The following is a 26,030-nucleotide window of genomic DNA, read 5'->3' on the forward strand; positions in this document are numbered from 1 at the left end:
GATCTCCAAAATTAAGTTGAGAATGAAAATAGTCATTTTGGTGTTCGCACATACAACTCAATTGATTTTAGGCGATTAGTTGTAGATAATGATACATGATCGAACTTTGATAGTTCAATTACACTACTCCTCTCACCTAATAAATTATTTAAGTTATCATAATTTATATTTTTATTATCGATCATGTCGAGTCGGGGGCTCCGAGAAAATTATTTTGTGGACAAAATAATTATTTTGGTTACTAATTAAAGAGCACATTTGTAGCCGCATATATTATTTAAAAAGTAAAAGTGTAGTTGTCTCTTTAATTAAGTGTATGGCTGAATTAATGATGGTTAATCATCGCTCGGAAGTGATGTTTGACAATGGTATTTTATTTTTATTATTATAAATAAATAAATGTGTAACCATTTGGGTTTGGTTCATGGACGTGCATAATTGGATAGATTCAAATATTGACTATTGAATAATAGTTTCTTTCGCTATTGCATATTGGTTTTGTCTAGAAACAATATTATAAATAAGACGAAGGCAATGTTCGATAATATAGTTAGTTTATCAGTTAAGTTTGATTTATATTATCATTATTAATTGTTTGAATTGGTTAAATAATTAATATAAATGTTTGGTTAATTAGTTTATTGTATCAAAACACTAAAATTCAAAAAGATACTCATAACAACTTTTTAATTAGTTTTTTGAGAAAGTCATTTTGCATGGAATCAGTTATTAGCTAACAGTTAATTTATCAACAATTTTCTACAATCAACTAGTCAAACCCACTAATTCAATAAAAACGAATCGCTATCATCTAACAACTATTTACCAAACACACTCAAAATTAAAAATAAAAAAAAAATAAACAAATAAAAATTTGCACAATGATTCTTTAATATTTAATTAAAAACCACATAGATTATGATATACTCCATATTTTAAATAAGGAAGATGTCCTAATTAATTTATGTTTTTATACTCACAACAAGAGTTATCTAAATGGTTGTGAGTCCACTTTTAATATTTTTTTTTATTCAGAACATTTCCTTTTAGTCATAGTATTATTATGGCACGATCATTTTTAATCATCTATCAACAAAATAGTTTAATTATCGTTAAATACAAAGACATTTCGGTATTCACTCATTGATTTTTTTTTTCAAAAAAAATAAACATAAAAAATTTAGCGGGTCAATTTACTTTGTATTAAAAAAAAATCGAAATGTCCTTATATTTAACGACATCTCAACGATTTTGTTAACGAAATACGGAAAATGGTCATGCCACAAGTCCACAACAATAATACTATGATCAAATGATGATTTTTTTTATTTTTTAAAAAAAAAAAGAATAAATATTATCTGTAAAATTATGACCAAAAATGAAATTAACTCTTCACAACAATTATACATTGATCAAATACTACATCCCGTGTTTAATAATTATCTAAGGCTATCATTATCTCTACAATACTCTCTCACTTTCAAAAGTGGAATCCTACTTCCACATCACTCAATTTGCAACCCATTTAGTATTCACACTATATCCTGCAAATTCAATCAACTTTCAAAAATTGACCTAATCTCACATCACTTTAAAAAATTAATATCTTTTTTAATAAATATTATTTTCTCTTCAAAATTATTAATTTATAGCAATATATAATTTACATTTACATATACAAATAACAAAAACTGGAAATCCAAAAACATAATTTTTTTTTTATATAAGTTACTTTTAAATATTAAAAATAGCAATAATGAAAATCTAAACATGTTCTTTTTAAAAAATAATTTAAAAAATTATTCGTATTATGTATATAACCGAATGCAAATTAAACTATAATTTTTTTTTTATTTAACATACTTTGTGTTATTAAATTGAATTGCAATTTGAATTGTAAAAATTAAAATAAATTAAAATTTTTAAAATAAGTTAGTTACATACCAATTTTTTTTAAAAAAAAAAAAAACACTGACCAAAATTTGTTATATATATATATATATATATATATATATATATATACTTTGAATTTGTTTTTTATTGTACACGTGATTAGCAAGTTTGCATCTGTTACAAGCTTGCTAATGACATCTTTTGGTGTCAAATGACAGCAAAAAACTGCCCCACGTGTACTTTTATATTTTTTGTTAAGACTTAATGTTATATATATATATATATATATATATATATATATATATATTGCAGTTTTTTGCTGTCATTTGACACCAAAAGATGTCATTAGCAAGCTTGTAACAGATGCAAACTTGCTAATCACGTGTACAATAAAAAAATATTTTTTTTTTCCACATCATTTAGCAAGGGCAGGGTGTATTGACTGGGATAAAGAGAACCTAAATACTTTGAATTTAGTAATTTCAAATTTTCACATCGAATGTAAATATATTCTTTTTAACTGTAAAAACTCATAGAAAATTCCAAACCCGCCATGAATCTATGATTCATGGATAACCAAAACAAGGCAGCTGAGTACTTAGATATGTTACAGACCAATATAAATTAGCATAGTATGGTTATATAGGTTTTTTTTTTTTTGTTTTTTTTTTTTTAAATATTAAAATAGGGTAAAAGGTCTAATCACATTTCTAGTTCCTCCATTATTAGTTTGTATGCAATTTAATCAATGTGATTCTCAATTATATTTTGAATGCTACTGACTCTATTGAAGCACAAAGAGTCAACAATGCCTCCATTGAGACTCAATCTAATGACCTGACCTCCTGTATGTGAGAGTCACTACATGTCATCTAAGCACAAGGTGCTTGACTACTGTGTTGTAAATCTTATTCCTCAAGATATATATATATATATATATATATATATATATATATATAATTTAGTCCATAAATTATTTATTTACTTATATAAGTCTAATTTAAAAAATAAAATAAAATTGAGAGACTAAATCAATAATTGGAATAATGCTCAAAGTATGAGCTAATAACTTATTAGCTCATACTTTAGCTACTTCAGCCTTTACGCTTCCTTCGGCAATGTACTGGGACGATGTCCCACCTGACTCTATTTCAGTTTATCTATAAATACAACCCATTGGTTGACTTTCAAAAAAAAAAAAAAAAAGTCACTAAACTACACATAGATATGCAATTGGATCATTAAAAAAAAAAAAAAAAAAACTATAATTGGTTCACTAAACAACTCAAAACTATGCAATTAAACCAAAATTGATATGTTTGACTGGTCAATATTGACACATGGTGGTTGCTTTATTAAAAATTAATTTTTATAAAAAAAATTTATGCCTCGTCTCCCGTTGGAGACGAAGAATGGTCTTCGTTTCTAGCTTGGGAGACGAAAAATGGTCTTCGTCTCCAAATGGCTTTCATCTCCGATCCCGAAAGAAAGGGCCTTTCTTCATCTCCGGTTGGAGATTATGGTGGCGACTGTAGGTTTTTTTTTATTATTTTAATTTACACCTATTTTAAAATTATTTTTAATAGATTAATCCAATGGTAATATTGACCAGTCAAACATGTTAATTTAGTTTATTAATTGCATAATTTTGAGTTGTTCTATGATTCAATAATAATTTTTTGAGTTTGATGACTCAATTACATTTTTGTGTGTAATTGAGTTTGATGACTCAATTATATTTTTGTGGTTTTCATGACCTATTTTAAGCATTATTTTGAATTATTTTATACTTTGATAGATTAAATTTACAATATAATAAAGCAATTAGAAATCACATTGATGACTAACTTTAAACTCAAGGGACTAAATTATATAATAGTCAATAATTAAGAGACTATATATGCAATTATTCATAGGGTAAGATTACACAAATACAAACAAAATATTGGATAACTTTGTCAAATTTAAAAGATTTAGAGATAAGTGCTTAACTCTTTCCACCAATAAATCTTTAAAGAATGACACAATGACACAAGATATTTAAATCTTAAAAACATTTTAATATATATTATTAACACTTGGACTATATTAGGCAAAAGAGCAGTCAACAGAGGTGGACTACGTAACGGTTGATTTAAATGAGATATTAAGATATGCGTACGACTATGTTACAGCGTGGCGTGTGAAGAACATTGACTAGACAACATACGTAAAGCAACCTTTTCACCAAACGACGATGTAACGGACGGTGTTAATAACAGTCAACAGCCATCGTTTACTACACAAAAATGTGTTCTGATGAAAGCATAAATACAAATGGGTTTATGGGAATTGGGAAGTGATTGATGCACACTCTACACTGTACATATATGGTTACACCTACCGACCAACTTCTACAAATCTATATACTTAATTTTCGTTTATAATACTCAGTGGCGGAGCCACAATGAAAACAGTTGGGACAGCTGCTCCCTCACACCTTACCCCTTTAATATTATGTATGTATATGTACGGTAAATTATATCATACACCACGGCGCGCGTTGCATTGTGCGCTTAGATGCAAAACGACGTCGTTTCAATTTTTTTTTTTTTTTTTAAATTTCCGCCCCAGTGTTTGGCAGTTAATTTTTCTTTAAAAAAAACCTATGTTCAAAAATGTACATAATGTTATACTAGAATACACATAATTGTATACATGAATGTACATAATTATATTACAAAATATACATACTCTTTTTTAAAATATAATACACATAATCTAACATAATACATAATAAACATAAACTTTTAATATAATACACATCAACTCTTAACATAATACACAAAAATTTCATGATTCGGATGTACATAATTGTATAAAAAGAATGTACATAATTGTATAAAAATGTACATAATTGTATGAACAAATATACATAATCACAGCAACTTCCTACTACGCCTCCCAAAACGACGTCGTTTTGAGAGACGCGCAACGCACAGTGCTACGCGCGGCGTAGTGTATGGTATACCGATTGGTATATGTACAAATCATTAAAAAATTCAATGGCCCAATTAGTTGAACCTTGATAATGACAAGAATTGTCATTGTCATGGGTTTGAAACTTAGAACACTTTTGTATATTTTAGCTTCTTATCTTTATTTTATGCTTTTTAGTTCTTCCCATCCTTCAATAAATTAAGGGCATGTTTGGTTCATGAAAAATATTTTCATTGAATTTGAGGAAAATTATATTTTCCTTTGTTTGGTTCATGGAAAACATTTTTCATTGGCACCCATTGGTATTTTGTTTTCCATGGAAAACAAATAGGACAATTATGCCTTCATCAATTTTTCTTAATTACCATTATTATTGTTGTTGTTATTATTATGTAGGGGTATAACTATCTTTATACTCATTATTTCTTACAATTTCAAACTCAACAAAACAATGAAATCGATATTCCCAATAATTTATTTTCCACCAACCAAACAATGTAATTAATCTTCCCAATAATTTATTTTTCATGGAATTTCAATTCCATTTTCCTTAAAATATTTTTCGCGAACCAAATGGGGCCTAAATGTATTTTTAAAATTCTACTTTTTTACCATACCCAAGTATAATTTTGGCTCCGCCCTTAATTATCATATAGTCTATCATAAATATTGTATTATAATTTATAATGTATTTGAACCATATTATAGGTGTTTGATATTTTGTCATTGACAATTCTAAAGTCATTTTAAGTATGTAACGATCTAGGGTTGAAAAGAGGGAAGAAGAAAGGGAGAGAATGATAGAGAGCTAGAGAGGTTGTTACAAAGTATGCCCCACTCACATAATTTTTTGGATCCGCCACCAATAATACTTTGATAATTTAATTTTTGTTATGCATGTCAATTATTTCAAAAGGTGTACCAATGATACCATGCAGGGGCCATTATATATATAACCAATAATTTGCTATATTCCTATATTTAAAATATAAAAAAAAAAAAAAGGAAACAAAATGTGAATTGCCAACTTGATGATCTGCAAATAATATATATACCATATAGCTAGGCATATAGCACATGCATGATGTGTGTGTATACATATATTTTTGTTTGCATGCATGTATGCAACCATATTTTGATCCATCATACCCCCCACTAATAAAGCCATAGTCTTTGTTTGTTATCCCCAAGAATTGACCCATACCTAATAAGTTACAAAAACAACTTCTCAATTCTATTGCTATTTACGTGGATGTATAGCTTTGTGCTAGCTTTTGAAATATTATCTCATCTTTGAAAATTCTTCAATTTTGTGATGTTATTTTCCAGTCAATTTTATCTGCTTATAGTGGGGAAACTATTTGCAAGATGGTGCATGATTGGAAAGCAATAACTCTTCAATCCTATTGTGAGTTACGTTGTTGTTTTACTTGATATGCCGGTATGACCACGATTTAAAAAAAAATTATATTTATCATATCGAAACTTTTTTATATATTTAGATTTTAAGCTTGTATTAATCGTTGGGTAGAAATTTAATGATTTGAACTCTCTTTTTATTTGTACAAAAGAATATTAAATAATTAAAAATAATACATACACGGGACCACTCATTTACTCGTCTAATATTAAATTAAAAAAAAAAACTTAATTATTATACTATATATCGTAAATTAATTAAGCTTTTTTTTTTTTTTTTTGGTTCCATTTCACGAGCCCACCCTGCACCTTAATGAGTATAATTTTGTAATATGTTATTACTTTTAATTTTTGATGGATTTTACCGACCATACAATCACACATACTCCATCTTTAGTATAAGCTCGTACTCCTCGTTTTTTGCTTTTTTCTTGAGGAGTGAGGACACAAAATTGTGAGCCAATTGAAAGGTCAAACCATCAATGTACATAACGACGTTTTCGAGCCTTTGACAGCACTAAGCCTCTAACATCGTCAAACAAATATCTCACTAGCTATATGGTTTCTAGAAGAAGTGATTCCTTTATTTAATTATTATTTATTGGGAAAATGACACTTTTTCCCCTTGTGTTATATGCTTATAGCACTTTTCCCCCCTGAGTTATTCATGCATTCACATTTGCCCCCTCAATTATTATAGAAGTGGCAGTTTTTCCCCCTGATAATATTAAATGGACATTTCTACCCTTAAAACAAATATTTTATTTATTTCTCTTCTTCAACAAATTATTGCTTATATGTAGGGATGACCACGGTTCGGTTTGAACTGAACCAAACACTATAGCAATCAAATTAAAAAATTTCGGTTATGATTCATAACATAACCCAATATTTGGGTTTCCGTTTATTAAAATCGTGAACTGGAAAAAAATGGATCCTGAACCGTGAACCAGAGGTTCAAATCGGAACAACTACTAGCAATAGCTTAAATTAGAATTATAATATTTGCAAATAGTGTATGTTTTTTTCCGCATTTATATTGACTCTCACATATAAGTATATATAATCGCGATTTGAGTTTTATTTTGAACTGTCGGTTCACGATTTTGGATCCAATTTGAACGGTTGGTTCAAACTTTCTTTTAAAATTTTATATTTTTATTTTTAAAATATTCTAAATTTAATACTTAATGTATTTTATTTTTTCAAATCGTGGTTATAATTTGTTGGAGAAGAAAAATAAATGAAATATTTATTTTAAGGGTAAATATGTCAATTTAATATACCAGGGGGAAAAACTGCCACTTAAATAATTTAAGGAGAAAAAGTGCTATAAGTATATAACACAGGGGGAAAAAGTGTCATTTTCCCTTATTTATTTAACATTTGTAACTAACACAGTAATTTAAAATCTTTTTTTGTTGAGTATAAGTATTCATAGAGTTGTTGTGATATTTAACACGCAAAGTGTCCTTAAGTGGCAATTAAATTTTGTGTGAATTTGTGATCAATAGTTATCAACTTTGACGATTAAATTAAATGATGGGTTCGAATTCGGTAGCGTAATTGCTATCTCCCAAATAGTTTAATGGCCTATTTTTGTATATTTCTCCTAAAAAATATAATAATTAAGTTGCATTAAAATTTAATTGAGATTTTGATCCGTTTAAACATTTTTATATGTTGTAATATCTAGTGTATTATTACTACATACAACTATATATTAAAAAAAATGAATATGTTAGAGTTTAATAAATTACTTGTAAATTAATAATTCATATGTCAAAAAATTCAGTATGCAACAAAAATATTCAAAATAAAAAATAATACGTATGTAAACAAGTGTTGAGATCAGAGAACAATTTTCTTCAATAAACCAATGCTGTTATCCTTCGTATGGTCGAAGCAATATATTTCTTATATTTATAAGATACTTTTAACTTGATATCAAGAATGATAAATGTGTAGATCCCGTCACCGGTAATATATATATATATATATATATATATATATATATATATATTCTTTCAGCTCCTATGTGAGATTTACTTTACCTTGTATTACAAAAGTTAGATTGACTATTGACATGAATTTTTTAAAGTCAAATATTACACCAAAAGTGAGAATATAATAATTTATAACTTTTAAATTTTAAAGAAAGTCTACAATGCTCTATAAGTTTAATCCAACATACGTAGGAATATAAGGCAAAAATTTGTGTAAAGATTCGCGAGCCGAGTCAGGTCAATATCAAATGTAATACTTATACTAGAAAATGCAATATTAATAAGGAATAAAATGTTCATTACTTATATGAAAAAAATATAATACTTATATATTTTGAATTAAAAGTACTACCCTTATAAGTAACAAACACTTGACAACATTGCTTATAAGGAAAAATGTAATATTTTTACATCAAAATGTTTACCTTTGTCATCAAAAGTGTTACGACATTTTCTCTTATAAATAAGAAACTCTTGATTTATAATTAGTATTACATTTTTTTAATATAAGTATTATTACATTTTTATATTGAATGACCCGTCTTACAGATAACAATTCGTAAGACGCTCTTACAAAAGTATGACTCAACATATACATGTTTTTTTTTTTTTTCTTTTTTTTGGTTTGGTAAGGCTCGGCATATAAATGTTGGATTGTCCTCCTTCGAGGATTTATGAGAATTTGAACTATTTGAATTAAAATGAAAGATATGTATAGTTTGAAAATTCTTTTATCATTTTCCAACTCTATTTTTAATGTTCTCCAAATGGAAAACATGGTGGACTGGAAAAAACAACATTCTCTTGGAAAACTTGGAAATTTGTTTTCCATTTCACTTTGAAAACAAAAAAGTGCATACAATGTTTTTTTTTTTCCCCTTAAAATTCCCATAAAAATTTTAAGGAAAAACAACATTCTCTTGGAAATTTTTTTTCCTTAAAATTCCCATAAATTTTTTTTTTTCCTTAAAATTCCCAAAAAAGTGTTTTCATTTCGCGAATATCGTTTTGTATTAAATTACAATAGTATTGTATTTATTTTAATCAAATAACTCTAATTTACTTGCATTTTTGTCTTATTTAATCGCATATAGTGTCACTTTTAACTTGTATTATTTATATTATAAGTACCCCTCCAAAAAAAATTAAAATTATCATTTGTATTATAACAATCTATTGAACAAATTTTTGTAGTGAATATAGAGTTATTTATGAATTGTCATAATGAACAAAAATTAAATTTTGTCATATATACTATTTAAAACATTTTGAATATACAAAAACTATATTATTAATTTGTAATTCTTTTTTTTGAAGACAAAAGGAACTATATTTCATTATCAGAATGCAAATTGCTTATATAGTGAATAAAGACGGATAATTGAACCAAGATACACGATTAGACAAAGAACTAGATTTCCTAGCTAGTAAATGGGCGACTTAGTTAGCTGATCGTTTAACAAAGTAGAAATGCAAACCATTCATAGACCTTGTAATTCTAATATTGGCCTAATTGGTTCATGATCCTATTTAAAAAGAGAAGAAGGAGATAAAATACTCATATACGAAGGGAAAAAAAACACAATAATGAGACCACATATAAAACAAACATAAAATATAATAAAAATTAATGACAACAAATGCCTAATGAATAAAACAAATTGTGTTTGCATGATTAGATGTAGTGTTAAGTGTTAACTTGTTCATTGTGCTTTCTCTTTTGTACACTAAAAAATTCTTTTTAATTATACCCTTATTCTCCATCTCCCTCTCCCAAAAATCCCCCTCATTTATTGTTATAGTCGTTAAATAGCACTGTTAAATATAATAACGTATACATTATACTTTCTTGTACACCAACAAAATATTACTAAATTTGTATTTATATATAATGTATTGATTATTTATATTATCATTTATACTTGTTAAAAGATTATGTCATTTTAAATTTTATCTTAGTTTATATATAATTTGACAATTTTTTTATTCATTTGACTTTTTTTAATCACACATTGGGCGTGATAATACCTAGTACTAGAAAATTAAAAGCAAATGACATGACCTTGGGCTATTTAGTTTGAAAAGTCTATTCCCATTTTCCAACTATATTTTTAATGTTATCCAAATGAAAATCATGGCGGACTGGAATAACAACATTCTCTTGGAAAACTTGGAAATTTGTTTTCCATTTCACTTTAAAAACAAAAAGTGCATACCCTTAATCTATTTTTGTGTTTTTTTTTTTCCCTAAAAAAATGAAAGATCTTCCACTTTGTGAATATCATTTTGTATTTATATTATCTTCATATATATATATATATATATATATATATATATATATATATAAAATTAATATTTAGAAGAAAAAACAGTGAAAAATGCTGATTACTACAAATAGAAATATATGGTAACATTTTTATAAATAGTAACAACACAATTAAAATTGCACTCTATTTTTTTAAAACATAAATTTGGTTAACAAATAAAATAAATAAATAATACATAGCAAAGTAGAATGAACCGTTAAGTGAAATTTTGAGATCGAGAGAGAGAGTAATATTTCAAGAAATTATAACATGAACTATAGTTTATATTACAAAGTGTATTACTAATAAATACTGAGAATTTTTATTTTTAGTATATTAAATATTTATTATTAATTTATTAAATATTTATTTTTAAGTATGACATTGAAAATGAACATAAAATATACTAAGTATGTTTGTGGTTCAACTTACAATGAATAATTGGATACCTAATGAACATGAAATATACTAAAAATGTGTATGTTTGTAGTTCACCTTGTAATAAATACTTGGTTGACAATTATTATACCATGGACCATTCTTACTTTACAAGATGGACCAGACCATTAGCATAATATTCATTTTTAGATATACTATCAAAAAAAGAAGTTATAGTACATTAAAAATAAATATTAAATATATTAAAAATAAATATTTATCGGTGTTCCACATTACAATATGAACTATGATCGGTAGTGTACTTTGGATATTATACCATGGACCAACTAACGTCCATCTTACATTGTGGACCTTGGGTTAAAATGATATTCAAATTATATATAATGCAATTAACATATTATGTGTATACATTTATAATTATGTGCTTGCAAATAAATTGAAGACACATAATATGTTTAACTACATATAATGTATATGTTTTTATCATATTATGTGTTTGTAGTTAATATAATATGCGCACATAATTGACATGTTATGTGTTTTTTACAATCATATATATATTTTTTTATTAAATGAATACACACAATATGTTAACTAGGATCCACAATGAATGAAAGATAAACTTGATCCATGGTATAACAATTAGTATAGTTTACCACCGACCTATATCTCGTCTCATAATCAAGTTGGAATAGTTGGACTCACAATGGCAGTTGAATTTCAGATGAAACTGTGCACATTAAGCCCAGCTATTAATGGAAGAAAGCCTAGCCCAATGGAGTCTGGTATATACGTATGGCTCGGAAGAAGGATAACAATTAAGGCTAGCCAGCAAAACATAAGCTGAGTTTGCCCGCTCTCTAGCAATGGCGGGATGCAGTACGTCCTCCCTATTATCAATTTCGCCTTCTTCTTGCTCTTCATTCTACCGTGGTTTCAATCCTCTTCTCGGCTCCAGACAGCGTCGTGTTTTCGTATTCTTCTCCCGCCCTCGTCTCAGAGCTCGTAGAACCTTTGCCTGTTAGTCCCCTCAGTATTCTTTTATTTCCGTTGGCTCATAAACTTATTTAACATTGCTAATTTATTTTGTGAGCAATTCTCTCTACTATAATGCGCGAGTTATAAATAGTTGTTTATCTGCTTTCAAGTTTCAACATACTAGCTCTGCTGAGAAATAAGTCGAACGTTTAGTGTGCTTCCCAATAGAAAACTTATGGTTGAATCCATTTCTGTTGCATTGCAGTATCTGCAGCAAATAATGGCGTCTTTACTTCGCCTGAAATTGCAAAGTCATTTGATTTTAGCAATGAGGAGCGCATTTATAAATGGTATGACTGCTTTATTTAGCCCTGCTTGCCCTGTTAGAAAATCTTATGTCTTCAATTGATTTTTTTTTGTTTATGGATCTTTAGAAAACGTATCTTACAAACAAGAAAAGCTCATTTGTAACTGGTACAACTACTTTCTTGGGAAATGCAAGCTGCAGCCATCTCTTTATTTAACTAGGCTGTGATTTTTGGAATGCCTGGTTCTAATTGTATTGCACCTATGTCTTACCACGTTTAAAATTAAGTTACAAGGCCTTGCTTGATTAAGAATTACATGATTATTCTTCATTGGGCACATGTTCAAGTATTAAAAGTGTATTAGAAGAACATGTACAGCTATGATTATTACAAATCATGATTAGCAGGTAAAGATTGTTGATCTCAGGTGTATTCTTTTGATGTCATTTTCTTAGTAATGAAACTTAAGCATCCTTATATATAGATTAAGACATATTCGTACAGGGTTTGTCAATGACTGAAGATTGTTGAATATTAGGTGGGAATCTCAAGGGTATTTCAAGCCAAGCTTTGACAGAGGGAGTGATCCTTTTGTGGTTCCAATGCCACCACCAAATGTTACTGGTTCATTGCACATGGGACATGCCATGTTTGTTACTCTAGAGGTTGGAGTTAGACCATTTTTGAAAACAGAATATGACAATAAACTTTGTTAGCTGTTTGATTCCAATGCCATCTGCAGATATTTGTTGTTGATGTGAAACATATGGTCTCTCATTCTCACACACTGCAATTTCTACTCTTTATCACAATCTTGTCCTTTTGCTTCGATATTTTGTTTGTCTAACTAACATGTTTGCATACAAAGTATTATGTATCCAATAGAATTGAATGTATTTGGATTGTATTAAGAATTACTACCGAGGGGTATTTATACTAAATTAGGGGTCACATGATAGGGAAACTAGAAATCCTTCTGTCTCTAGGATTTCTAAACTACTAGGAAAAATTAAGTGATCAAATAAATTCCTAATACTTTGAAGTTTCTCAATTTGAGTTTAGGCTAACATTCTAATCTCAATTTAGGAACACACTTACCTTTTCTAACTGTTATATTTTCTTTGGTAATTTTGATGTTGTTTACATAGGATATTTACTTATGATTCTTGTTTTAGGATGTCATGGTAAGATATAATCGAATGAAGGGAAGACCCACACTTTGGCTTCCTGGGACTGACCATGCTGGTATTGCAACTCAGGTTTCATCTAGAGCTAAATGCTATAGTCATGCTTATATTTTGTAACCAGTTTACCTAGTCCATATTTATTCATTCACTAACTTTTAAAGTTTAAAGTTCATCAATCTATTTATTCATTCAATAATTTTTTATTTTTGTTGTGCACCTAAATGCCTTTTCAGTTAGTTGTGGAAAGAATGCTGGCCACTGAAGGAATAAAGAGGGCTGATATGGATAGAGATGACTTTACCAAACGTGTATGGGAGTGGAAAGAGAAGTATACCTATTCTTCTTTTCTTCCCCATAACTTGAATCAGCTCTATATTATATGTTGTGACTATTGCATGGTGTTCCTACTTTTGACAACAATATTCGTGGCACAGTGCCTTTCAAATAAGCAATTTTCTGAAATTTCTTGCAACTGGCCTCTTGTTCTCATCATTTCTTAGGCAATGGCTATTCCTATTGGTAGGGTCACTATGAATTGGTTTTTCTTGCACTCCACCTACCTACTGCCACTACCACCACTAAAAATTTACAATCATGTTTAGTTTCACCCACCACTACTATTCACGCTAGTCTATAACACATATCCATCCATCTCACTTACTACCACTACTTATCAATACTCTGGTGCCACCTACCATGGAGAATAGAAAACATTTTCTTTTCATTGAAGGACGTGTATACACATGGAGATTGATTATTGAACTGTAAAATGAATTTCTATAATCTGGTCTTTCTAATAAGGTTCTTAAACAGCATATCATCTAAACAAGTTCAAGGAAATATCAAATGCTAGTGAGATATACTATTACAAGTTACACCAAGGCTTGTGGAAGCTCTAGAGGACTCACTGTAAATATCTAGATAATTAAATAAAAGGAGTTAGCAGATGCTTGGACTTATTGGCTTAGCGATGCTATCCCAGTTATTTTTGTTTGGAGTTTGGACTAATATAAACTATGAATGTACATTCTTCAAATAAAGAGTTAGTTAAACATACTACTTGTGCAAATCTAGAATTACTTGAAAATTGACTGTTAATTGTAACTTACCATGAATCCTGGCACATGCTCTTTTTAGGGCTGCTGTTGTCTATCTTTCCATCACTTATCGATTTATCATTATTCCAAATTTTGTAAGCCATGAATTCTATAATTAGCAGTCTTCCAGTTTCTAATCTTTGCTTATGATTACTTTAAGGTATGGTGGAACCATTACAAATCAGATTAAGAGGCTTGGTGCTTCTTGTGATTGGAGCAGAGAGCGATTTACCCTCGATGAACAGCTGAGTCGTAAGACTGTTTTCCATCTAGTAAAGCCCCAATCAGTTACAACTGGAGTACACATTTCTTGTGACACTTTATGGCCTATCCGGGGCTTTTAATTTCCAATAATGCATCTAAATTCTCTTATTGTACTCCAAATATGGATTAGTTATTGCGGGTGATTCTTTTTTTTTGAGTGTTTGTCTTCCAAAATATATATGTCATGGCACGTTACTTGTCTCTGAGTTCAAAATTTAATTATTGCAGGAGCTGTAGTGGAGGCCTTTGTGAGGCTTCATGAGAAAGGGCTAATATATCAAGGTAACAATCATCTTTGATATACTTATCAGAAGTGATCAGTTTTTTTTCAATACAACTTTGTCCAAGACTCTTAACTGATATTTTTCTGTAATCTATTGCTACATATCATTTGACTACTTGTGAATCATTCTTTAAATTTCAAATTTTCTATTTTTGCAGGTTCTTATATGGTAAACTGGTCCCCTAATTTACAGACTGCAGTTTCTGATTTGGTATGGGCCAGTCATGATTGCTTCTTTTTTATGTCAATTTCAAAGTCTTTTCTTTTGATAGCTATTTGTTTTATCCTAGGAAGTAGAATATTCTGAAGAGCCTGGTACTCTATTTTACATCAAGTATCGCGTTGCTGGTATGCCTAGGTATCCAATTACACTTTTTGGGAAAATTCTAAGGTGCCGATTTTGACCGGTGCCTCTTGCACCGTGTACAGCCCAAAAGTGAATGGGAAAGAGTGAAAGACTTTGGGTTTGCGCCTAAAGCTTCCTCCACAACTTTTTGAGTTGTACCCGGCACAAGAGGCATCGGTGCCGGTCAACACCATAGACTTTCCCTATAATTTTGTCTTCAACTTTGCTTATGACTAATGTAAAATCTTGGGGTTTATCATACTTGTATGGCGTTATGTTTGCATTTAGTTATCACATTTAATATTAGGAAAAATTTGCACTTTTGGCCCCTAAATTATATGGTGTTAGAGAAGTTAGGTTGTGGTTGAGAGAATCACTCTCGACCTTGGGGTTTGAATTTTGAATCTAATGGCTTTAGTCTTTCCTTAGCTTGTATATATAGATCTTTCATCTTCTGTACTTACACACTGAAATAGAGAGAATATACATTCGCACATTCCTTAAATCACATATGGTAATAGCAGACTCAGTTCCTATGTTATAGACATTACCACTTTTAGTCATAGAGTTGTTAGCAAAGTGGGGCTTTTAGTCCCTTCGTTAACAAATCTTTCAAATTTTGAAATTTACTGTTATTCTTCAAAAACCTTAGGTTGATCATGGCCACTAATAAAATTTCACCTTCTATTTCTCTTTTTCTTCCCAAACCACACTTCAACTTCATGACTTAGTGGCTAGAAATGCAGATCATTAACATCGATTACATTGATTTCTAAAAATATTTTATCAATGTAATAAAGGTTAGTGGTCGTACCGTCGTAATGGTCATAATGGAGTGTGATTTGGAGGAAGAAGAGAAATAGGAGTTGAAATTCCATTACTAGTTAGGTAGGATTTTTGAAGAGTAATCAACTAATCTTAAATTTAACAAAACCATTAGAAGAGACAACTCAGGAACTAAAAGTGGTGATGTCTATAACATAGGTATTGAGTCCGCTATGACCCTATAACTCAGGGATCAAAAGTGCTATTTTGTTCTCTCATCCTAAAAAAAGCATTAATAACTTTATAGTGGTTTTTTTTTTTTTTTTCGGGATAGTATAGGTTTAGTCCCTCAATTATTTGTAATGCAGACTTAGCCCTTCGTAGGGCTTCGCTTATTATTAGATTTAGTCCTTGAGGGACCAAATTCGTCACTTTGATAATAATTGAGAGACTAAATTTACACTTCAAATAAATGAAGGACTAAATCAACAATTTGGTCATAACTGAGGGACTAAAAATGTCATTTTCCCTAAAAATAAAATCTAAATCATTTTCAAAGAATGCCAACTGGAAAATCATGCATGCACGTTTCACAATTATAAAAAAAAAGTTGTCCTTGGACACTAGAAGTTCTGTAATTTGGATATACGATGCATAAACAAATTACATTTTACCTAACGTCCTAACCATATGCTTATGGAGGAGTATCTTCATTTGCTATATGAAATTTTTTTAATTTTCTTTTCTTTTCTAACCTGTATTATTGTAGGAGTGACTTTTTGACAATTGCAACCACTCGACCTGAGACTTTATTCGGTGATACTGCTATTGCAGTTAATCCTGAGGTATGACAACTGCTAAGAACAAGTATGCACTTGGAACGCCAGATTTGCATACAAACTCTTAAGTGTTTTTACATATCCTTTATGTCAATGACTTTGTGGAAGTTTAGACATATTGTTTGCTTATTTTTGCAGGATGAACGTTACTCCAAGTATATAGGAAAGGAGGCTATTATACCTATGACCTTTGGGCGGCAGGTTCCCATTATCTGTGACAGGGTAGAGTGACTTGTCTATTCCAATTGATAAGGCTTTGCATTGTGCTTAAAGTAACAAAAAGCTAAATTGATATTAGATGATAGGCAAAACTTACGTTTACTAACAGAAAACTGTTCTCTGTTTTCTAATTTTTCAATTTTCATTCTCTGTTTTTCATTTTCTGTTTTCTGTTTAGAAAACTTGTTTACTAACAGAAAATTATTCCCTGTTTTCTAATTTTTCAGTTTTCACTTAAAATTTAGTTTAGATAATATTAATATTTTTTAAGCTAATATTTAAAATATTTTTTTTGGATATATTCATTTGAATGACATGTATATGAATATATAACTTTTACTTTGAATTCTAATATATGTGAGATTTCAATATCCTATATCTGGACCGAACTTGTATTATGATATAACATAATTAAAAATATTCGAACTAATAATCTATTGAGTTCAATCAAAATCTAAAACATTATATAGAATTTAATTCTTAATTTTGATAATGTAAATAATGTCTAACTTTAAAGGGTAAGCAAATAAATTATGTTTAAATAAGTAAAGTAAGTAGAAAAGATAGAAGATAGTGATAAGTAAAATAAGATGATAATGAATGTAATCATAGTAATGTGGTTATAGTGACATATAACTAAATAGATGATGGATGATTCTGTTTTCCATTTTGAAAACAGTTTTTAAGTGTGTTTCAGTTTTCCAGAAATTATTTTCAGTTTTCAAAATAGAAACTGTGTTAGTAAACATGTTTTCTGTTTTCTATTTTCCAGTTTCCGGAAATTTCCATTTAGTAAACGGCTCCAAATTTTAAGGGAATAGCTTTGATTATTATGGGTATTGTGCTAGTGATGTATACGACAAACATATATCATAGATATTTCCAACAATTGCAATTAATTTGACTTAGTAAATGAAATCCATCTTTTTGCGAAAGCTATGCTTTTAATTGAGTTGCTACTGTTTTTCTTCCTTGAAATAGCAAAAGGTTCTTAGAAAGTTTAGGACTGAATACATGATTTCTAAGTGCTGCACCTTTTATTATGACAGTATGTTGACAAAGACTTTGGAACTGGAGTATTGAAGATAAGTCCAGGACATGATCATAATGACTACTTGCTTGCTCGCAAACTTGGTCTTCCTATACTTAATGTGATGAATAAGGATGGGACCCTGAATGAAGTTGCTGGGCTGTATTGGTAAATCTAAAAATGTCTTATTTTAGTCTTTGAATAACTACTCAACATGTTTATGATTTTTTCATGTGCTTAATTTGCGGTATTATACTTGTACATTTAAGTGGCCTTGACCGCTTTGAAGCACGGAAAAAACTCTGGTCAGATCTTGAGGAGTCAGGCTTAGCAGTCAAAAAGGAGGCCCACAGTCTGCGAGTTCCTAGATCCCAGCGTGGTGGTGAAGTGCGATATAGTCTCTGATTTGTACTTTATGTGTGTGATGTAATCAGGCATGCTCTAACATTCTAATTTAAATTTTCTTCTCTTCAGATCATAGAGCCTCTAGTAAGCAAGCAATGGTTTGTTTCAATGGATTCTTTGGCTGAGAAGGCTCTGCAGGCAGTTGAAAAAGGAGATTTGACTATTATGCCTGAAAGATTTGAAAAGGTATCTAACATTAAACTAATATTGGACTTCTCCATTTCATAATTTGAACTGTTGTATTTTTTTGGCTCCTTTCGTCTCTCTTTGTTTGGCTTTTACATATTTTTCATTCATTACTTGCTTGGAGCCATTAATGAAGCACTACGTTCCTTAATCTTCTTGATTTATAATTTCCTATTTGATGCATTTTCTTTGTTTGTGGGAATTTTTTGATTGTTTATGTTCTTGTGGATGGAGCACCACACATAATTTTATCTTAAACTTGCTAGTATAGGATGTCAGAAGGATGGCATTTTGAGTGATTGGCCAGCTTTCTTTTAGTCAAGCTTTTCCAAAATCTGTTATTTCCAGTTTCATTGTTAGGTGACCTATTCTTATCCTTACCTTCTGTTGCTTTCTGATATATCAGATATATAATCACTGGCTATCAAATATCAAGGATTGGTGTATTAGCCGTCAACTGTGGTGGGGTCACCGTATACCTGTTTGGTACATTGCTGGTAAAGATCCTGAAGAAGAGTACATAGTTGCTAGATCAGCAGAAGAAGCTCTTGTTAAAGCTCAAGAAAAGTATGGCAGAAATGTTGAAATATATCAGGATCCTGATGTTCTTGACACCTGGTTTTCAAGGTTTGTTGTTTTGCTCATCTGATGTTCTTGACTTTGTGAAAGAATTCTGGAAGTTTGTCTTACTTGCCTCTATATAGATACTAATTCATCTTAAAGTTCCTCATTCAGTAAATTCTCATTGATGTGGCCATACGGGTGTTTTATGTTTTATAAGCACACTAGTTATATTCGGGGAGTTTGATTTAACAGTGGGAATTAGAATCAAATGCTTCGGAATAAAAATGAATTCTAGTAATATCTTTATATCTATTTGGTTCCATAAAAAAATGGGAATAAGAATTAAAAAACAACATAAGTGGTTCACAGTTATGGGCAGCTTCTCACCCTTTAACTCTATCTTGATTGCTCTCTCTATATCTGATTCCATGTGTGGGTTCTCTCTATTGAACCGTTTCCATTGCTAGCCTCTTTCTGGAAAAGCTTATCTCTCTATCTTGATTGCTCTCTTTCTCTATATCTTCACTGTCTCACTGATTCCATGCTTGGGGTTCTCTCTATTGACCAGATTCCATTGGATACTCTGCTTAAAGTTCTTAGGTGTATCAACCCTCCTACTCCTCTCCTCATAATAAAACATGAATAAAATGTGCCCAAGTCTGGAAATTGAAAATAAAATATAAAAATAAGAAAATTATCATGGAGTGATAGTTAATTAATAGGTATGGTCTAAGCATTGTTCCTATCTTCCCCACCCCCCCCCCCCCCCCCCCCCCCCTCTCTTTTTTTTTGGTGAATTTGAATTTTTGGATTGTGATGGAAGTTAAATTTTAGGCCTTGTTGCTGGCTGTCCTACACCTTTTTTGCTCCTTTGCTATGCTTATACGGATATCTGTATGCTACAGCTAGTTCATCAGACTAAAATTCTATTTATGGTTTTCTTTAAGCTCACTCTGGCCCTTCAGCACTCTTGGTTGGCCAGATGAATCAGCTGAGGATTTCAAGTGCTTCTATCCTACATCAGTCTTAGAAACTGGGTACCATTTTTTTTTTTTGTTGGTTTCTCTAACAGTTGATATTGGAAACTGGGTTTTTATTTTATAAATTTATTTATAATTAACAGATTATTTTTATACCTGTGCTTTTTCTTCCTTTTCTTTATTTTGTCTCACTAACTGTTACTATTATTCCTTGCACCTTAACAGGCATGACATATTGTTCTTTTGGGTGGCACGTATGGTGATGATGGGAATAGAATTTACAGGGACTGTGCCGTTTAAAAATGTTTATCTTCATGGACTTATTCGTGATTCTCAAGTGAGTTTGTTCTTGGTCCTAAATGCTGATTTTGAATTTACTTTCTAAAAAAATGTTGGTTCATATGCTCATGTGCTGATACTTTTTGATTCTTTTGTTTAGATCTTCCTTTTCTTCTTGGACATACCACATATTTTCCAATCAAGATATATTACATATTCGCTAAACTAAGCCTGAGAGTTTTAATAGTAGTAATGCATACTATCTTAGGGCCCAAGGCGCTAAGCAAAGTAAACTATTTTTGATTCTTTTGTTTAGGTCTTCTTTTTTATCTTGTATATACCACACATTTGCTAATCTAGGTATACTAAATAATTTCCTGAACTAGATATATTACTAATTCACTAAACTAAGACTGAGAATAATAATAGTAATAATGCATATCATCTTAAGGCCCAAGGTGCTTTATGTGGCACTCAAGTTTGTGATTTTCATGTAAACCCTTTACTATTTGCAATTATTATTTCATTGCCTTCAGTTTCCATTTTCTCTATTTTTACTTGACATCATTTTTTGAATTGTTGGTTTTATATTGTTTCAGGGACGCAAAATGTCCAAAACTTTGGGAAATGTCATAGATCCCATAGATACTATCAGAGAGTATGGGACAGATGCGTTACGATTCACCCTTTCTCTAGGGACTGCTGGACAGGTTGGCGTGAAACTTATATGCCCTCCAATGTATATATGTTCAATCATTTGAGGAAATAATGGCCAGCTTTGACTGTGTGGATAATTCATTAACCAGTCCCTGTTTCTATTTTTACAGGATCTTAATTTATCTACTGAAAGGTTGACTTCTAACAAGGCATTCACCAACAAATTGTGGAATGCTGGTAAGTTTATACTACAAAATTTGCCTCCTCAAGATGATCAAGCTGCCTGGGATATGTTGCTGGCCTGCAAGGTTTGTCTATTATCTCCAATCTGATGCAAAGTATGCTTTTAGGGAGGTGGAAGCTAGAGTGAACTGTGTTTTCTGTTTCACAGTTTAATGATATGGATTCTGTGCTGAAGCTACCTCTACCAGAATGCTGGGTGGTAAGTACTGTGATGATGCCATGAAGGGCTAGGATTTCTTTCTTCGTCTGTTTAATGGCCAGTCTGCAACTCAGGTTTCAAAACTTCACATGCTCATTGATGCGGTCACTACAAGTTATGAAAAACTTTTCTTTGGAGACGTAGCAAGGGAAATATATGATTTCTTCTGGGCTGATTTTGCTGATTGGTATGTTGTTTCCATGGAGGATAAATACTAGTCTACACTTTTTCTTTTTAATGATGAAATGTTAGTGTAGTAAAATTGTTTCCTTCGGGTTTTATTGTGTGATCTTGGGGAGTAATCCTGAAGGTGAAGAAAATCTCTTGAGTTTTTAAAACAATATTATAATTTGCGATATGATTTGTCTGAATAGATTACTCAAAGAGTTGGGGAATTACTTTTAATTAGACACTTAATGGTTTAGTTATGTAGTGTGCAAGGGCTTACATTGCAGTTTAGTTTGCTTAAAAGCTCTCCCTATATACACTGATATCTGCTTACTCATCCTTGCATGGCTGGTATTTCACTGTTTCCTTATTAGGTACATTGAAGCTAGTAAAGCTCGCCTTTATCACTCTGGAGATGGTTCTATTTCTTACATTGCACAGGCAGTACTCTTGTATGTTTTTGAGAACGTGTTGAAAATGCTACATCCATTTATGCCATTTGTTACTGAGGAGCTCTGGCAGGTATTTGTCATATTCACCTTAACATTTTAGTATATCCATGGAGGGTAACTAGTTTTGTATATATTATTTCAACTAGAGTTTTTATATTCACCTTGAGTTCTGTACTCAAGAAAAGGAATGAGTTTTCGTTTTCTTTGAGCAATACTTTGTGGAGAAGTGAGTGATTAGAATCCTCAGTTCTGCTAACCATTACAGTCTTTCATTCTGTTTCCCTCCTGGAGTGAGGGTGCAGGACATTTAAGTTCTTTGTGGTTTTTGATGTTTTCCTTTCTGTTCCAGAATCATATTTAGTTCATTTTGGATCCCAATTGTTATTTTGTAATACTTTCCTCAGTCCAAATCTTCATTACCAGCTGTAGTTACTATCAGAATATGGGCACAAGATCATATTTTTTTCTTGCTATTCATGATAGTCTTGCATCTTAGTCCATTCAACAGTGATTTAAAAAATACAGTTATTTATCTATTTCTCATTTTATTTTTAGTAAGTTAGTGTTAGTCTTTATTCCTGTGATTTTCCATGCTATGTACTATCTTGATTTCACTGCAGGCACTGCCTAGAAGAGAGGAGTCCGCCCTAATAGTTTCTGCCTGGCCACCAACCTTGCTTCCAAGGAATGCTGATTCCATTAAAAAGTTTGAAAACCTACAGGCATTGGTGAGTTTATGAGCTACTTTGTATGCACACAAACAGAGATGTATGTTTGTATATGTGTATGTATACAGTGTCACAACATCAAAGCCTATTATCTTTTTGGTGAATGCAGACAAGAGCAATTAGAAATGCACGAGCAGAGTACTCTGTTGAGCCAGCAAAGCGAATATCTGCTTCTATCATTGCAAATCCAGATGTTAATCAATATATATCTGTAAGCTATCTTGAATATACCTTTACCTTAATACACATTAATTATCAAAGTCTTCCTTCAAAGTCCACAATGGGTTTAGCCCTACTGCACTGGCTCCTCTGTGTTGAGTTATTGTGTTGCTGATCTGCTGCTTCCTGAATCCTGATGTCCTGTTGCGCCATTAGAGTTAAATTAAGTGTTTGAAATATGGTCATAAACTTTTCGAGCTCTACTTTCCATTATGCAGCCATCAATCAAAATATCTATTTCCTATCCAATTTATTTTATTTCTAAGACAGAAGAAACTAGATATCAAGTGTCAGTTGTTGCTTGATGCAGAGTGAAAAGGAAGTTTTAGCTCTTCTATCTAGACTGGATTTGCATAATATTAACTTTATGGAGTCTCCTCCTGGTACGCTTCTCACTTCTCACTTCTCACCTTTTAGTACTATTTTGTTTCCATTGGTTAATGCCTTTTTGATATGGAATGATTTTCAGGAGATGCAAATCAGTCTGTCCACATCGTTGCTAGTGAAGGCCTTGAAGCTTATCTTCCACTAGCAGATATGGTGGATATCTCTGCTGAAGTTCAGCGCCTTTCTAAGCGCCTTACCAAAATGCAAGCGGAATATGATGGACTCATGTCTCGTTTGAGTTCACCCAGTGTAATTACATTTGGCTCATTTAGCAAATATTGCCATTTAAAAAAAAAAAAAAAACTTGGCATCTTCCATCCAAAATCCAAACCATTCCAGCTGGAGATCCATACCCCCTTTTTGTTTCTGATCCTTGGGAAACAAATATTCATTCTCCTTGTCCTTATAAAGGACTGGAGGCAGAACTAAGACCATGACTTGATGTGGAAACTTAGAAAATAACTTGATATTTGTGTTTCTAGTGCTACATTAGGAAATTAATTGATGTGGAAGAAAAAAAATAGGATAATGAGAAGAAATTAGATTTAAGAAGTGTAATTTTTGAGTGTCTAATATGGTTGGTTTGTGCAGTTTGTAGAAAAAGCCCCTGAGGAAATTGTGCGTAGTGTTCGAGAAAAAGCAGCAGAAGCAGAGGAGAAGTTAACACTAACCAGAAACCGCCTTGATTTCCTCCAATCCACAGTTTCAGTTGCAAAATGATTTATTTTACAAATGGTTGATGGCAGCAGGTCCAATGTTCTATTCTATTCTATTCATTAACGTCCTATGCGGTTTGTTGCATGCCAAAGCAAAAATTTTGTATTCTGATCTGCTTGGTTTTTTGTGACACGAAACCTTATTTTGATTGCCTTGTGCAAATAACAATTCTGGGTCCAGGAAAGTAATGAAGAGTGTCCACTACTGTCACGTTGTACATTTTTGAACAGTTGATAATATTGGGTTATGTAAGTGGATGATAAGTGCAGTGATTGGATGAGAAGGTAGTTGAAGTTCATACGTTATGATAAGTTATTGGCTCCCTGCATGTGAGGTTATAAGTGGAGACAAATTAAATATTAAGTCAAAGTGGAATCTTGCTTCCATTGTTTAACTGTTTTCTCACCGTACTACGGTTTGAATCATTAGGGGCACATGGATAACGCAGCGTTTGACATTCTTTTTTGTAATTCTTAAATACCAAATTGTCAAATCAACACTTAACTGTATTAATAATAAAGTGGGTTATGCAGAGTGCAGAATGACCGATTCTTTGAGTTGGGTGGTGAACTCTAGTCCTAAATGACGTGTTTTTAGTATTGGAATGATGAACTTATAAAATAAAAATTGTGTTTTTAAGTCAAAATATATAACAATTGTAGAAGAGAATTTGTGAATCTGACTGCAGTATTTGAAATGAACTTATGAATACAAAACAAGGTAATCAATTACATATAGGTTAACACTGTGTGTTTATAGTATACAAATTGTGAATATTTGAACCTTGATCCAATAATTTGCGCTGATTCTTTAGATACTTGTATATATGTAAGACCATCTCCAATGAACAAGCTAAAACACCAAAATGGGAGAAAACATGGCGCTAAACTCCTCCTATGAGTGTGGCAAAATGAGAAAGACATGGTGTGAGATGAACAGTGCAGTGCCAAATATATGGATTAATATTTGAGAGGAGAGAAGTGAGTTCCCTTTTCTCATTGAAAGTAGTTTGATTTGGGGATTATTGCAACATAAAAATGGCTACGAACTCGGCAAGTTTGGCGCCTACGAATGCTCCTATTCTACAAAACATCATGTGCATGCATGTGACACGTTAGATCAATACTTGTTTTTAATTTTTAAAACTTTTTTTTTTTATACTACACTATACAAATCATGACATAGCCGTCATGCAAAAATACCCCGCCTAACTACCTATATTCATTTAATTTAACACAGATTAGAGTTAAACATGTGTTGATTCTTGACTTTGCAAATCCGTATATATGTTATTTTAGTGTATCTAGCTTTGCTTAGTATAGGTATAAGAGGAAGATAAAACAAAGCAAAATAAAGTGGTTGCCATAGCTTGCTTCATCAGTGGTGTATTAGATACATTAATCGCCGTAATCCTGCCTCTAATCTAGCCTCGCCCCAGGGGTTAATCCAATCCAATTACCCATACCCATAACCGCCGCCATTTATTTTTCACGTAAAGTCATACGCCCGGCTTTGCACACAAACACTA

At 31.1% G+C, this 26,030-nt stretch overlaps 1 protein-coding gene across 3 annotated transcripts; it reads left to right on the forward strand.

Annotated features, from left to right (window-relative positions):
- Positions 1–11,825: 11,825 nt before the first annotated feature.
- Positions 11,826–24,871, forward strand: LOC109170600 (valine--tRNA ligase, chloroplastic/mitochondrial 2). Of its 3 annotated transcripts, XM_019319789.1 has the most exons (27): positions 11,826–12,022; positions 12,246–12,330; positions 12,827–12,953; positions 13,464–13,547; positions 13,709–13,803; positions 14,733–14,824; positions 15,065–15,118; positions 15,278–15,330; positions 15,410–15,477; positions 17,000–17,075; positions 17,208–17,291; positions 18,338–18,486; positions 18,588–18,705; positions 18,793–18,909; positions 19,316–19,536; positions 20,421–20,510; positions 20,679–20,790; positions 21,332–21,442; positions 21,560–21,697; positions 21,781–21,831; positions 21,906–22,018; positions 22,374–22,521; positions 23,072–23,179; positions 23,289–23,390; positions 23,709–23,781; positions 23,868–24,034; positions 24,377–24,871. In XM_019319789.1, the coding sequence occupies exons 1-27, from the start codon at positions 11,869–11,871 to the stop codon at positions 24,503–24,505; spliced, it is 2,919 nt and encodes a 972-aa protein (XP_019175334.1). In that variant the 5' UTR covers positions 11,826–11,868; the 3' UTR covers positions 24,506–24,871. The 3 variants fall into 3 exon arrangements, with proteins under 3 accessions (XP_019175334.1, XP_019175336.1, XP_019175337.1); XM_019319791.1 differs by lacking the exon at positions 11,826–12,022 and having other exon boundaries at positions 12,793–12,953; XM_019319792.1 differs by lacking the exons at positions 11,826–12,022; positions 12,246–12,330 and having other exon boundaries at positions 12,936–12,953; positions 13,464–13,533.
- The last annotated feature ends 1,159 nt before the right edge of the window (positions 24,872–26,030 follow it).

This window comes from Ipomoea nil, unplaced genomic scaffold (assembly GCF_001879475.1).
Source record: "Ipomoea nil cultivar Tokyo-kokei standard unplaced genomic scaffold, Asagao_1.1 scaffold3321, whole genome shotgun sequence".
Classification (NCBI taxonomy): domain Eukaryota; kingdom Viridiplantae; phylum Streptophyta; class Magnoliopsida; order Solanales; family Convolvulaceae; genus Ipomoea; species Ipomoea nil.